The 15524-nt window shown below is 36.0% G+C and overlaps 1 protein-coding gene across 1 annotated transcript in view; it reads right to left on the minus strand.

The window, feature by feature from the left end:
- The window catches only part of LOC115213213 (voltage-dependent T-type calcium channel subunit alpha-1G-like), an 865045-nt gene that overhangs the window by 74014 nt on the left and 775507 nt on the right, over window positions 1-15524 (minus strand). The window contains exons 28-29 of the mRNA XM_036503838.1: window positions 5494-5645; window positions 2066-2175 (exon numbers count right to left, since the gene is read on the minus strand). Coding sequence (XP_036359731.1) covers window positions 2066-2175; window positions 5494-5645 — 262 coding nt within the window. The remainder of the gene's footprint in view (window positions 1-2065; window positions 2176-5493; window positions 5646-15524) is intronic.

Below are 15524 nucleotides of genomic sequence, written 5' to 3' on the forward strand. Positions count from 1 at the left end.
ACCTCAATTCTGAGAAGAGGGTATTTTCAAGTTAAAGGAAAGATGGAGATGCATTGTGCAACAAAATGGCTCATATTTTGTTGATTAAAAATGTAATGGCAAGTATTTATTGACCCTTTTCCTTTCCTTTAAAAATCGGCACGAACTTTCCGGACAACTCAATATGCTTTCTAAAATTTTCATTGCATCTTGCAACCTTTTCAATAGTTGTTGACTCTATCCAGAATGATATACTTTAGACACAGGTATCACCATGGGGTTTAGAAGCTTGCTTTGTAACCATGTGGTTTCAGTTTCAGTCACACTGTGCAGCACCCCCTTGGCATCTCAAGCATGTGTCTTCTACTATAGCCCAGGGATGACTAATGCCTTGTGGGTGAATTTAGTAGATGGAATCTGTGACAAGCTTATATGTATGTATGTACATTGTTATTTAGTTTTATTTCAAGATTTTATGCCAATAGAGAAAGAGCTAGTTTCTAACCTAGATCTAAGGTTCCACTTGATTACTTAACTACCAATAGCTCCCTTGTAATACTCCTTCTCTTATACAAGTGACAGGTAGACTGAGCATTTCTAAAGCTGTTTTACCCCACCCCACTCCGGTCATGAATGACCATAGGATTGCACCTAGAAAGTCCCCCCCCCCAAGGCACAAGTCCAGCAGTCACCCACGCATAAAAGCCTCCCCTCTCCACACTACGGATCTTATCCAAGAGAAAGGCAAATGCTGATTCAGCTTGGTACCAGTGTTGCCACAGCTCATTTCTACAGCTGAATAAACTGGAGCAACAGTGTGAAATAAAGTGTTTTGCTCAAGAACACAACACACAGTCTGATCTAGGAATCAAACTCACTACCTCATGATTGTGAGCCTAACGCTCTAACCACTAAGCCATGCTCCTTCTCTTGTAACCCATTAACAGCTAGCCAGCTGTATGTTGCTGTGTGTCTTATCACTTGACAAAAACTGATCTGGAAATAAACATAATTTGAATGTGGGGCCTGAAAACTGACAAATTCAAACTCTGCTACATCTTTACTTCAGAAATTCCTAATCAAACTCCTGTTTATCTTTCTGTTGTTTGAAGGATATTTTGTTTGGAGAAATTCTGAGTAGTGGCTGAGCAACTACTCAATGAATACATAAACTTAACTTCAGGGACTGAGTAACTTTTCCTCCTCTGTATTTACAAAAGGATGGCATAATTTGAAATCTACAACTAATGTAAATCCTCGAGTATAATCCCCATTTTTTCCCCAAAATTTAAAGGTCAAAATCCCTAGTGCGTACTATATATGAGGTTAAAAATGAAAATTATTTTCTAAGCATCGTTCGAGTCTCTATTTGCTGTCCGGCAATGTTTATTCAGATGCATTTTGTGATGTTGTGCACGAAAATACCTTAAGCTAAGCCTGAAAGCAATGAAGTCAGAAAAGAATCATCCATAACTTGCAGTAAGCAACATTTATTAAACGTTATTACTGTTACTTCTTTATTTTCTGCAAACAAAATGCACAAAAAAGCTACATGTTTGCATTATGATATATATACAATAATAATAAAGGATGTTACTGCATACATTTTTACAAACCAAGGACATTATATAGACCTCCTTGACTCAAGTTAGAGAAGGGGTGCGTATTATACACAAGGTTTAGGTTTTTCAGAGGTACAGCCCCTAAAAATCCCCTGTGTATTATACTCAAGGGTGGACTATACTTGAAGATTTATGGTATATAAGGAAGCACATTATGACCAATGGTGTAAACAATATCCAATAGTCTGGTCAGTACAGTGATATGATATACAAATACATGCATGCATGCATACATGTGTGTGTGTGTGTGTGTGTTTGTGTGTGTGTGTGCGTGTGTGTGTGTGTGTGTGTGTGTGTATATGTGTTTGAGTGTATGCATGTGTGTGTGTATGTGTGCATCTGTGTGTGTGTATGTATTCATGCTTATGGGTGGAGATGTCAGGATGCCTGGAATTAAAGTTTATAAGTAAATCAATTTTTCGGAAAAAATTGGATCAAAGGAAGACATTAAGTTGGTACTTTACCGTTCTCTCATGTATCTCATGAAGCCCAGTGCTACCATTTTCATAGTGGCTTCCAAAATAAAAACACTGGTAAAAAAATAGTTAAAAATTTTCAAAGCAAACTCTAAGCCCTGGAAAGAGAACGAGGAAGAAAGAAGATTAAATAAACATTAAAACTTCATTAAAATTTTTAATCTGCAAAGAAGTTGTCAACAGCTAGACATTGAATTTTAATGTTGTGTATACAATATGCAAAGCAGTATGGCAGAGATGGGGGGGGGGGCAGAAGTAGGGGAACAAGAAGCAGAGAGAAAAAAATGCAGATCAAGAAGGTTTTTTTTTTTGTGTTTTGTAGGTTTGTTCATTTCTGTGTGTGTGTGTGTGTTTGTTTGTGTGTATGTGTGTGTGTTTGTTTGTTTGTGTGTGTGTGTGTGTGTTTGTTTGTGTGTGTGTGTGTGTGTATGTGTGTGTGTATGTGTGTGTGTGTGCTTGTGTGTATGTATGTGTGTGTGTGTGTGTGCTTGTGTGTGTGTGTGTGTGTGTGTGTATTTGTGCTTGTGTGTGTGCGTGCTTGTGTGTGTGTGTGTATTTGTGCTTGTGTGTGTGTATGTTTGCGTGTGTGCTTTTTTTACCCTTGTTTTTCTTTTAGCTGTGAGCACATTGTATAAATGTGTGAGTGCACTTATACATATGTACATATATACATACATACATACATACACACATGCATATATACACACATGCATATTTATATTCACAGGCATCATCATCATCATCATCATCATCATCATTTAATGTCTACACGTATATATACATATATATGTGTATGTGTGTGTTTTCCTGGTGTTTTATTATATCTATGTATGAGAATGCATATGTGCAAGTGAGTATAAGAGCGGCTGTGTGACTGAGTTTGTTGATAAGTATTGATATTTTCTATGTTCTTCCACCCCTCTCCACCTCGCTGACTTTTCAGTCCGATGTGTCACCCAGTCAGTCTTCTAATGATGTTATTTAGTTGCGCACTGTATAATAAACAAAGCATGTTGTCATTTGAATTTCATGTTTGCTTTGTTTACATTCATGCATTACTGTCAAAACTGAAGACCTTGTTTACAAACATATCCACTCAGGCAGGATTCTGTGGGCGGATAATTGAATGAAATAGTGTTTTTTTTTTAAAGAAAAACCATAAACAAACAAAATGAAAATAAAAATTCTTGAAGTACCTATCCCTTTTGTACCTCATTCAAGTCCCCCTCCCCATCAAAAAAAAAACAACAAAACGGGGGGGGGGAAAAGAAGAAAAACTAAGATTTTTGGTGAAAGTAACTTTGTAAGCATTATAGCCATAGTGTTCTAGATTCTGATACTTTTAGCATGTAATAAATTTTTCTTTGTTAATTAACACATCATCATTGTTTAATGTCCATTTTCCATGCTAGCATGGGTTGGACGGTTTGGCCAGGATTTGGGAAGCAAGAAGGCTGCACCAGGCTCCAGTCTGATCTAGCAGTGTTTCTACAGCTGGATACCCTTCCTAATGCCAACCACTTTGTGAGTTTAGTGAGTGCTTTATACGTGCCACCGGTACAGGTGCCAGGTGAGGCTGGCAACGGCCATGATCGGTTGGTGCTTTTTACGTGCCACCAGCATGGAAGCCAGTCAAGGCGGCGCTGGCATTGGCCACATTCAGATGGTGTTTTTTACGTGCCATCGGCACAGGGATCACAACTACAGTTTCCAATATTAACCAACAAACAAGTTCAAATAAATCTTATTTGCCTTTGATTAATTGAAATTCTGATGGATAAAAAAGAATCCTTATTTCTTGAAAATGTTGTACTACATACTTCATGTACAATGCAGCAATTGATATAATTGACTCTCCTGTTGAGTTTGATGTATGCGGAAAAAAAAGAAATTACTCTCTTGCTTGTTTTTCTAGCAGAACTGTGTAGTATCGAATGAATGAATGTAAGTTGTCAGAAAACCCACAAATATGAATAAATTTTCAATTAACCTACATGAAACAGAAAAGACAACCAGATTTTTGTTTTCAAATAGGGGACAATTATGGAAACAGGCACAAGTGTGACAGTGCAGTAAGAAATGTTCCAGGTTTGGCACCTTGAGAAAGGGCCTACACACATAAATTTGGGATGGCCAAAATATTGTGAGTGGATTTAGTAGATGGAAACTGAAAGAAGCTTGTTGAATATATATATAGGGGCAGGAGCGGCTGTGTGGTAAGAAGCTTGCTTCCCAACCACATGGTTCCGGGTTCAGTCCCACTGTGTGGCACCTTGGGCAAGTATCTTCTACTATAGCCTTGTGAGACGGAAACTGAAAGAAGCCCATTGTATATATATATATATATATATATATATATATATATTATATATATATATATATATATATGTATTTGTGTGTGTGTGAGTGTTACTGTCATGCAAGCAGTGTCCTTTGTTACCAAACTTCTGTGGAAACATATCTGGCTGAGGGGAAATATTACCTTACTAGGAAACAGGAAATGGTTGGCAGGAGGAAGGGTATCTGACTCTTGAAAATTCACTTCAAGAAATTCTGTCAGACCCATGCGAGAATGGAAAGGTGGATGTTAAAACAATGAGGATAATGATAATGATGATGATGTTTCAGTATATTTTATAATCTCATCAGGCCAATGTTTTTGTTTTATTTTACATTTAATATTTAATCTCTAGTGTACCAGTGAAGAGGCATGGCTCAGTGGTTAGAGCATTGGGCTTACAATCATGAGGTAGTGAGTTCAATTTCTGGACTTTTATTTTATCAATGTTAGGAGAACAAAAGATAAAGTCGATGTTGGCAGAATTTGAACCAAGAATGCAGAGCTGTGGCTGAATCAGAAAGCCTCTGAGAATTTTGTGTTTTCTTTGATGGTGTATATTTTAAAAACACTGACATGAGATTGTATATGAAATTAAAATCAGGTGTGAATGCTTTATATATGCATGTCTGTGTGTGTGTGTGTGTGTGTGTGTGTGTGCGTGTGCATGCGTGCGTGTGCGTGCACATGTGTGTGTGAGTGTGTGCATGTGTGTGTGTATGGATATTGGTCATTGCACCCAGTGTACTTTGTAGAGTGATTGGCATTAGGAAGGGCATCTAAACATGGAAACCAAGCCAAAACAAACTGGAGTCTGGTGCAGGACTACCAGCTCCAATCAAGCCATCTAACCCATGCCAGCATGAAAAACGGATGCTGACGAGAGAGAGAAAGAGAAAGAGAGAGAAATGAGAGCATAGATACAGACAGATAGACAGACAAATAGATAGATAGACAGATAGATAGATAGATATATAGATAGATAGAGAGAGTGAGTGAGGGAGGTAGAGGGAGTACAACAAATAATGTTATGAGTTAGTATTCAAAAGTAATTCAATGATTTAATCAGATTACTTACTTCTGGCATAAGATAATACTCTGTTGCCATAGTTATGACATTGAGACCAATCACACCCGCAATGGCTAAATCAAAGTATTTACTGTTGATTACAGTATGTATCAATAGCCTTGCACGTGAATAGGAAGCCCAGTATGGTGGTTCCCGCAATTCTGGAAGATAATAATATTAATATTAATAATAATAATAATAATAATAATAATAATAATAATAATAATAATAATAATAATAATGATAATAATAATAATAATAAACTTTCAAAATACAAAGATCTGGAAACAGAGGTAACTTGAACAAGGAGCCCCAAAACAGAAACAATTCTTATAATAGTAGGAGCATTAGGTATGATGAAAAGATATTACAAATGTATATAACATACAGAAAATAGCACTACTAGGTTACTGCGCACATCCTACATAAAACACTTTCAATCGCAATTTTGGGGCAGTGGGTGAATGTACTCGAGTACATTCACCCCAGTGCTCGACTAGTACCTCTTTTATCAACTCTGAAACGATGAAAGGCAAAATTGATCTCAGTGGAATAATAATAATGATGAGAATAATAATAATAATAATAATAATAATAATAATAATAATAATAATATTGATGATAATAATGATGATGATGATAATGATGATAATGATGATGACGATGATAATGATGATGATGATGATGATGATGATGATGATGATGGTGGTGATGATGATGATGATGATGATGCATGTCCTGCTGGAGTACCAGGCAATGGTTTTCATGGTTTCTGATCTTAACTGATCAGAAGTGTTAATAGGTACACGTTTTGTGTTGGTGTAAAAGATGGGCTTCAACAAACTTTCTGCTCAATACTGCAGATTCGCTTGTCAGTTGCTTGACCTTAGCCAGTTGAGCTTATCCCTTGGTGGCTGACAATATGTGGCTCTGATCACGAACAGGAGTCGTGAAGGAGCATCATAGTCATCTGTTGAGAGGAATTCTCTGGTGTTTGAATAATTCATCTCTGGAAACATGGGTGTTTCATTCATCATCCTTAAACAACCCTTATTCAGGGACCTTTTGGACAGAATGGACTACTCAACCTGAAGAAAATTCTAACTGGACCTCACCTGTAAGTTTATGTGCTGTTTATCTTCATATGAGGTCACCATGTCACATGCATATGGTTGTGATGTATGTGCCTGGTGTACCCTTATGAGATGGGAAGTATACTGATGGATAATATTGCGTTTCAAATACCTGTACCCCAATGTCACTTTGATGGCATGCACTGCTCTCTCACTCAATTATAATTCTTTCCACTATATGTACAAGGCCAATTGTACCTATATACCCTAACCCAAAATTTTGGGGAAATGTGCCAGTTGATTACATCAACCTTAGTGCCCATCTGGTCCTTGCTTTTACTAGATGAGCAGTAATTATTGAAGCTGAAGTGTTTTCTAACCCTGAAGGGGAAGGCAAGATTTGCGATGCAGTATGTGGTTAACTGATGCTGTGAAATTGTCAAGGAGAGAGATCATTACTGGTGGTGAGGTCTAGGATTTTGAAGATTTTATTTCTGTATGATTTATGTTTTGTAGGATGAGACACAAAAATTCTTTTCTTGATATGTGTAGAGATTTCTTAGGGCTGACTTGGGGGCTAAACGACGATGGCGGCGACGATGACGATGACAACAACGACGACGATCGTTGTCTTGCCTTTAGATTTTAGAATTCTCTTGTTATAACTTAATCTATCGATATTTGCTACCGTATTTGGATGGGCAGAATCATTAGATACTGCACTGAAATTTAAAGAAAAAAAAAAAAAAAAAATTGCTTTGATGTTTGTGTAAAATTTACATAATTTCCATTGATTTTTGCAGCCTGGCTGATAACAATGACAATAGCAATGAGGCTTCTAATAGATTAGGTTTGTATTAATTATTTATTTAAATATTTCATCTCAATATTTACTTAGAGCGTAAGCATTTGTAAATCCACACCCATAAACTGAAAACCAAGATGCAGTAATAATAGTTCACGTATTATTAATCCTTTCTTTGATAGACGCAAAGCCTGAAATTTGGGGGACGGAGCCTAAGCGATTACATTAACCTCAGTGTTCAACTGGAATTTATTTTATGAACCCCGAAAGGATGAAAGGCAAGGTCGACCTCAGCATTACAGATATAATTATGAATAATAATTAACACACATAAACTCACTGCAACCTATTATATATTATAAACTGTGACTTATTAAATAAGTTTTTAATAAATAAAAATCTGTTTATTACATATGTCTAATCTTAAAATGATTTTACAATAAAACTTTGTTTTTCTTTGATATTTTTTCATAACTTTATATATTTAATGACTAAAGAGTATTTTATCGGAAATTTTGACATTAAAAAAACCACATTGAAAATATATACGCACTTTTGACAAGTTGTGCACCTGAGCGCTGTATACAATAATTTCATTATTATTATTATATAAACTCAAATCTTAGAGAAAAAGAAAAATGGAAAAAAAGGAACAAGGAAAGAAAAAAAAACAAGAAAGAAAAAAAGGGACGATTTATTTATTAGCATTTGACTGTGTTATAAAGAAATGGATGAAAAGTAAAAGATGTCCAATTTTTCGTGTTTTTAAATTGATAAAATGACTTCGACACTATAATAAATTGTGAAGTCCAAGGCAAATTTACATGAACTCTTATAAAGGGAAACAACTCTTTCATAATTTTTTGCTTATCTCCCTTTCAACATCGTCGACTGGGTCCCTATTTTTATAACATGTAAACAAATAAATGAATAAAATTTGGGAATTTTTTTCGTTAGCAGAAACGTCAAGGGTAGAATCTTTAGAGCGTCCTATAGAATGCTTTGTGGTATTAGTTATGTCACTCTGCGTTCAAATCCAGCTCAGGTCAATTTTACCATTTCTTTCGAAGTCAAGTATTTGGAATAGTATAATTAATTGTTCCATTCCCTAGAGTTTCTGGCTGTGTACTTTTGTACGAATTTATTTATTTATTTATTTATTTCAGATCCGTATTTGTCTATTTATATATAACCTTTCCTGTTTGTATTTTTAATTAACAGAACTGAATTAAATATCCGTGGATGAAGTAAAATCTGGATTTCACTGCTTTTCTCTTAGACTTTCTTGCTCACCAACATCATCAGCTCACATCATTCATTCACTTCAAGTCTGCCATCATTTACTTGTTCTCAACCAAAGCAACAATACCATTTTCCCCTGTACCCTCTCTCTTAATAACTATAAGTGTTGTGATTTATGTCAATATTAGTCCCCATTAAAGGCATTTCAGTAATAACCATCCAGTGTTTTATTCAAGCATTGCATATCTAGAACTACATCATCCAACATGTACCTTCTTTTTTTGTGGGATGATATAGTTTGAGGAAGATCTGGCTGTTATTTCTAGCAGGCAAAGCAACCCAATCGAGGCTATCTTGTCTTATGTTGTTGAAGTTCCTGTCGTTTAGTTTCTGGTCAGTCTTCTGAACCAGTTGACCTTTGATCAAAAATATTCCAACTATGACCATCCCTTCGTTCTCTTTTTTTCCTTCTAAATGCAAGAAATCCAGAATCACATTATCTAACATATTCTTTTCTAAGACAGTGACTTGAAGGAAATTCAGCTGCTATTTCTTGCAGGGTGAACAAACTTATAGAAACCCTCTATTTGCTGGTATCTATAAATATTTATGAGAGAGGGTGGAAGTGTGAAAGGAAGCCAGAGAGAGAGAGAGAGAGAGAGAGAGAGAGAGAGAGAGAGAGAGAGAGAGAGAGAGAGAGAGAGAGAAATGGTAAAGCAAATTTATCATTTCTTACTTATTTTTCTCATTCAATTATATTAATAATAATAATAATAATAGAAGTAACAATTATGATGCCATAAATGATGACGATGACGATGATGACAAGGAATTTGCAATGGTAATTTTGATGAAGTAGTGACAGTTATATAACGATGATGTTATATTCTTGTATTCTTTTATCTGCTCCAGTCATTAGACTGTGGCCATGCTGGAGCACTGCCTTGAAGGATTTTAGTCGCACAAATCGACCCCAGGACTTAATTTTTTAAGCCTAGTACTTATTCTATTGGTCCCTTTTTTGCTGAACTGCGAAGCTACAGGAACAGGAACACACCAACACCAGTTGTCAAGCAGTGATGGGTTGACAAACACCAACAGAAAGACACACACACACACGCAAAGACACACACACACACACACATACACACACACACACAAGTCTGGGCTCTGCTTCACCACAATTTCTGCTATCAATTATACCCACTCTACTGACAGTTATATAGGAGTACATCTTCTCCCTGACTTATGGTCTCTTAGGCTTCTTTCAGTTTCCATCTTCCAAATCCATTCACAAGGCTTTGGTCAACCCAAGGCTATAGTAGAAAACACTTGCCCAAGGTGTTATTTCAAACATTTCAGCCACTGTAAATATATTATATAAACTACATTACACATGCTACACCGTGTTACTTTACACTATATCTCAAGAATTATTAAATCTATCATTCATTCGTTTATTGTTTAATGTCCTCTTTCCATGCTGGCATAGGTTGGACAGTTTGACAGGAGCTGACCAGGTGGGAGTCTGTGCTATGCTTCTGCATCTGTTTTGGTATAGTTTCTACACCTGGATGCCCTTCCTAATACCAACCACTCTGTAGAGTGGACTGAGTGTTTTTTACATGGCACTTGCACAGGCAAGATCAGATTTGGCATGGTTTTTATAGCTGAATGCCCTCTGAAATGCCAACCACTTAACAGTGCAGACTGGGTGCTTTCTGAGTGGTACCTGCATTGGTGGGGGTCACCAAGTGACTTTGCAAGACAAAGAGTCTTTGAGAGGGGAGGGCTCATTGGAGGAGGTGACCTTGTGTCAGCTGATGAAAGATTAGAGTGTGATAGGGAGGCAGAAACAGATGTCTTGCTGTAGAGGAGGTCCATGATATATATACATACATATATATATATATATATATATATATATATATAAATATATATATTTATAAAAAAGAAGTTTGAAAACGCCACTATATAAGATAAATTTTAATTTTCTTAGAAATTTTACGTTTCAGTTCTTCTTGAAAAAAACGAACCTTATCAAAAATATTTTAAAAAGTTAAGTGTAATAAAAAAGTTCATAATTGTTTCTTACTGGTCTCAACAGAATCCACGTGGTGGTTTTTTGTGGGGAGTGAGCATAATAGCTGTCTTATGTGTTCGAATAAAACTAATAAAACTATATATATATATTTGAAGTATTTCATGCGTGTGCATGTAGAAATATGTTCTTTTGTTTGTATGTGTAAATATATCTTAATACATATACACGGAGAAATTAAAAGTACATGAAATATATATGTATAATCAGAAGAGGAATTTGGACCATTAATTAATATATGTGGATGAATGTAAATACACACATATAAGCAAGGACATATTAAGTGAGTGTATCCCTGCCTGCTTTACTAATGTTTATTCCAATTGTTTGATCAACTGAATTGCCTACTTATCGAATAATAGTGTAAGTGGCTGAATATTCCACAGACATTTATATTCTTATTGGTATCCTCAAGTTGAGTGTCAAAGTTGTGCCTTTTGAATTACAGAACTGGAGGTCTTTATAGTTCCATCTGTTGAATTTCACTCACAAGATCATAGACCAACTTTAAACAATAATTTTAGATTTCCAGCTGTGATTATTGAGGCCGTTGGTTATGTACCTAACTGCTTCAGAGGCAAATTGGGAAAATAGGCTTCATAAAACCCCAAAGGACAAGGGTGATTATGAAATTACAATTACAAATGGGACTGGGAAAATGTGTAGAACATTCTGGAGGCTACGTCTAGAGGAGGTACATATAAGCATGCATGAATGTTCACACACACACACACACACACACACACACACACACACACACCCATGTAAGCCTGGAAAAGAAAATTCTATATACTATATTCACGATACCAAACTTTATATCACAAAATGCAAAATTATTCTGTGATACCATAACATAGTCTACCATGAGATAACATGTTCCAAGTTCCAATTAGACAGTTCCAAGTCTAATTATATTATAAACTGATTTATACAAAAAGTTACTATACCATTCCAAAATAAAAAAAAATAAAAAAAATAAAAAAGAGTATAACATCCATGACTTCTGGATACAATTTTTCTTACTCAGGGTTGACAAAGCATGAAATAAACTACTTGCAGTAGTGATTAGCTGTCAGGACAATGCATCCTTCAAAAATTCTGTGCTTATTGAAACTCACTGATACTATTCCTGATGTGTCTACCATTTCTTCTGTATGGCTCTTTTACTATTCATTTTTCTGTCATTTTATGCTTTATTCTGTGTACTGTGCATGTACTTTTGGCTTTCATTGCTGTCTTACTTGGCTTAATTTATTGCTGCTTTCTATCCCTTCTTTTATCATTATAGTAGATAACACTTGCCCAAGGTGCCATGCATTGGGACATATATATTTATATATATATATACGTATGTATATATATATGTCAATGGCACCTGTGCCAGTGACATGTAAAAAGCACCCACTACAGTCTTGGAGTGGTTGGCATTAGGAAGGGCATCCAGCCATAGAAACCATGCCAAACCAGATTGGAACCTAGTGTAGCTCCCTGGCTTACCAGTTTTCAGTCAAACCGTCCAACACATGCCAGCATGGAAAACGGACGTTAAATGAGGATGATGATGACATACATACATACATACATACATACATACATACATACATACATACATACATACATACATATCATCATCATCATCGTTTGATGTCTGCCTTCAATGCTGGCATGAGTGGGATGGTTTGACAGGAGCTGGCCAGGCAGAAGCCTGCACCAGACTTCTGTGACTGTTTTGGTAGGTTTTTTACAGCTGGATGCTCTACCTAACACCAACCACCCAGCAATATATATATATGTATACATGCATATATTTAAAATAGAAATAAAAGGTAGTAGTTAAATAATTTCTGTATGAAGCTATACAGTAGTAAAATTTAGACAGAAGAGGAACAGAATTAATTGACTTGTAGTATTACTGATTTTTATTTTATCAAACTTAAATGGATGAAAAGCTTAAGTGAATTTCATAGATTTTGAAAGTATAAATTTGAAATTGGGCTCACTACTTTGAGCCCAATGTATATTTTATGGTCAAAAGTTATCCTTGATAGGATTAGAACACAGAATGTAAAGAGACATGATTAAATATTGCCTGATACTTTAAGTCTCGGCTCTGCTTCACCACAATTTCTCTAATCAATTATCCTGACTAAATGGAATAATATAAACTAGAAGCTTTGGACAGTCTTCTCTTCTATCTTGTATGTTAAAAGAAACAAATTGATATCAAAGCTGTGTCCTATTAATTCCAAGCTTAAAATAAGCTTATGTTATTTCTTCAGCATTCTAATTAATTTTCAACAATAAAATATTATCCCTTAACTCCATCTTTTGTCTTCTTTGTAGCCAATAGCAACATTGTCTATCTATCCTCAACTTTCAAGTGCTACACACTGCATACAAGAAATCTTGAGCACTCTTACTTAAACAAAGACCTCAGTGATGAAATCTAGTAATTGAAAAAGGATTAAAATTAGATATAGGTCAATTATTTCATTGGAGCTTACAAATACATCCAGCTGTTGCTATTGGTAACGATAACATGTGCCAACAAAAGAACCCTTGAGTAGTCATCCGACAAACTTGAAAGAAAGCAGCTAAATTTCTCTTGAATCACTGACTGCTTAAAAGTGAAAGAACACATTGCATGATGTAGTCTTGGGTACATAAAACAATGGGATAGTCATGATTAGAATACATTTGATCAGAGGTCTGTTTGATGAGGTCTGGCATAGGTCTAATCTACAGCAATAAAATGTAGCTTGTTTTGTGGTGTCTTTCTGGTGGAGTCATGAGAGAGTTATCATGATATATAGCATATCTTGGTCAATTTCCCTTCCCAGAGCTGACCACAGTCAATTTCTTCCAGAAGCAGTAAGAGGCAGCCATCCATCCATCCATCCATCCATCCAGCCAGCCAGCAAGAAAGAGTGAAAGAGAAAAAGAAGAATTAACCCCAATGCAGGACTAGCACTATTTACTGAACCCTGCTGAAAAGATGAAAGATGGAGTTAATCTTGACGGTATTTCAATTTAGAAGGCGGCAAGCTGGCAGAAACGTTAGCATGCCGGGCGAAATGCTTTGCGGTATTTTGTCTGCCGTTACGTTCTGAGTTCAAATTCTGCTGAGGTCGACTTTGGCCTTTCATCCTTTCGGGGTCGATAAATTAAGTACCAGTTACACACTGGGGTCGATATAGTTGACTTAATTCGTCTGTCTGTCCTTGTTTGTCTCCTCTGTGTTTAGCCCCTTGTGGGTAGTAATGAAATAGGTATTTCAATTTAGAACACAAAGAACTAGAACAAATTTTGCAGCCAATCTATGTGATGCTCTAACAACTTAGAGCAGTTCCTTGCTTTGCAATTTATGATTTCCTTATGCAGGTTTTGGTTCAATACACCTTACCCGAAGACCTCAGAGAATTCAGTGACATATTTTACTGGGTGTTACATATTTATTGCAGCTGTTAATTTTCAATCTGTTAAAAGTTTGTCACTGCAACAGCTTTGAGAATATAATGATTTCTGGTAGAATATGCAAATATGGTAAATATTGATTCCTATATGACACAAAACCATACAATTTTGAGGATGTGTATTTCTAATTAAATCATCATCATCATCATCATTGTTTAACGTCTGCTTTCCATGCTAGCATGGGTTGGACAGTTCAATTGGGGTCTGGGAAGCCAGGAGGCTGCACCAGGCCCAGTCTGATCTGGCAGTGTTTCTACAACTGGATGCCCTTCCTAATGCCAACCACTCCATGAGTGTAGTGGGTGCTTTTTACGTGCCACCAGCACAGGTGCTAGGGGAGGCTGGCAGTAGCCACGATTGGTTGGTGCTTTTTACGTGCCACTGGCACGAAGGCCAGTTGCGGTGGCGCTGGCAACGGCCACGTTCGGATGGTTCTCTTATGTGTCACCGGCACTGGTATCACAACTACAAGTTCCATTGATTTTGATCGATTTCGATTTCACTTGCCTCAACAGGTCTTCAACTTCAGTATTTGATGGGTACTTATTTTATTGACCTTAAAAGGACGGAAGGTGAAGCTGACCTTAGTAGCATTTGAACTCAGGATATAAAATGGTATAACTAGATACAACAAAGTATTTTGTCCAGTGTCTACTATATGGTTGCAAATATTGATAGATTAAGTTATAACATGAGAATTCTTGAGTCTAAATGCAAGACAGTCATTGTTGTTTTGCCTCAGGTCAGTCCTAACTGTGTGAGATCAACGATTAAAAGCATTCCAGCAGTGATGATCCTGTCTTTTATGTATATCTAGGACTATGTTGTATGATACATTGTCCTTTTTCCTAAAATGACAGAATGCAATTTGAGGGAGATTTGGCTTCTATTCCTGGCTGATCAAGTGGCTACAAAGAGGCTTCCTTATTGACTTGTTATGTAAGATAGTCTCTAATCTTGATCACCAAGTCTTATTTTCTATTTGTAAGCTCATTTACATTAGTTCTCTCCAGCTGGATCCAGTGAATTCTTTCGATAATTTATGTTTTTCAACATTTTAAGTATTTTTCTATAATTTATGTAAAATTTATGTAAATTACAGTTGAGAGGTAAAGCATAAATGTTGACTCATTCATAATCAGATCTAGCATATTAAAAACAGGTTTTAAAACCGAACATTTCTTCGATATTAATCTATAAATCCATTTTGGAACTGGCTTGTTTTTTTTTAGCTGATAAATTACTTAGGTCAATATTCCAGTTTGTATATACCCTATTCACATAAGCATACTGTTTGAAAAGCTTACTGTACTGATCCTTAAATAATTTATTTGTAAATAGTCAC

This window comes from Octopus sinensis, linkage group LG6 (genome assembly GCF_006345805.1).
Source record: "Octopus sinensis linkage group LG6, ASM634580v1, whole genome shotgun sequence".
Classification (NCBI taxonomy): Eukaryota; Metazoa; Mollusca; class Cephalopoda; order Octopoda; family Octopodidae; genus Octopus; species Octopus sinensis.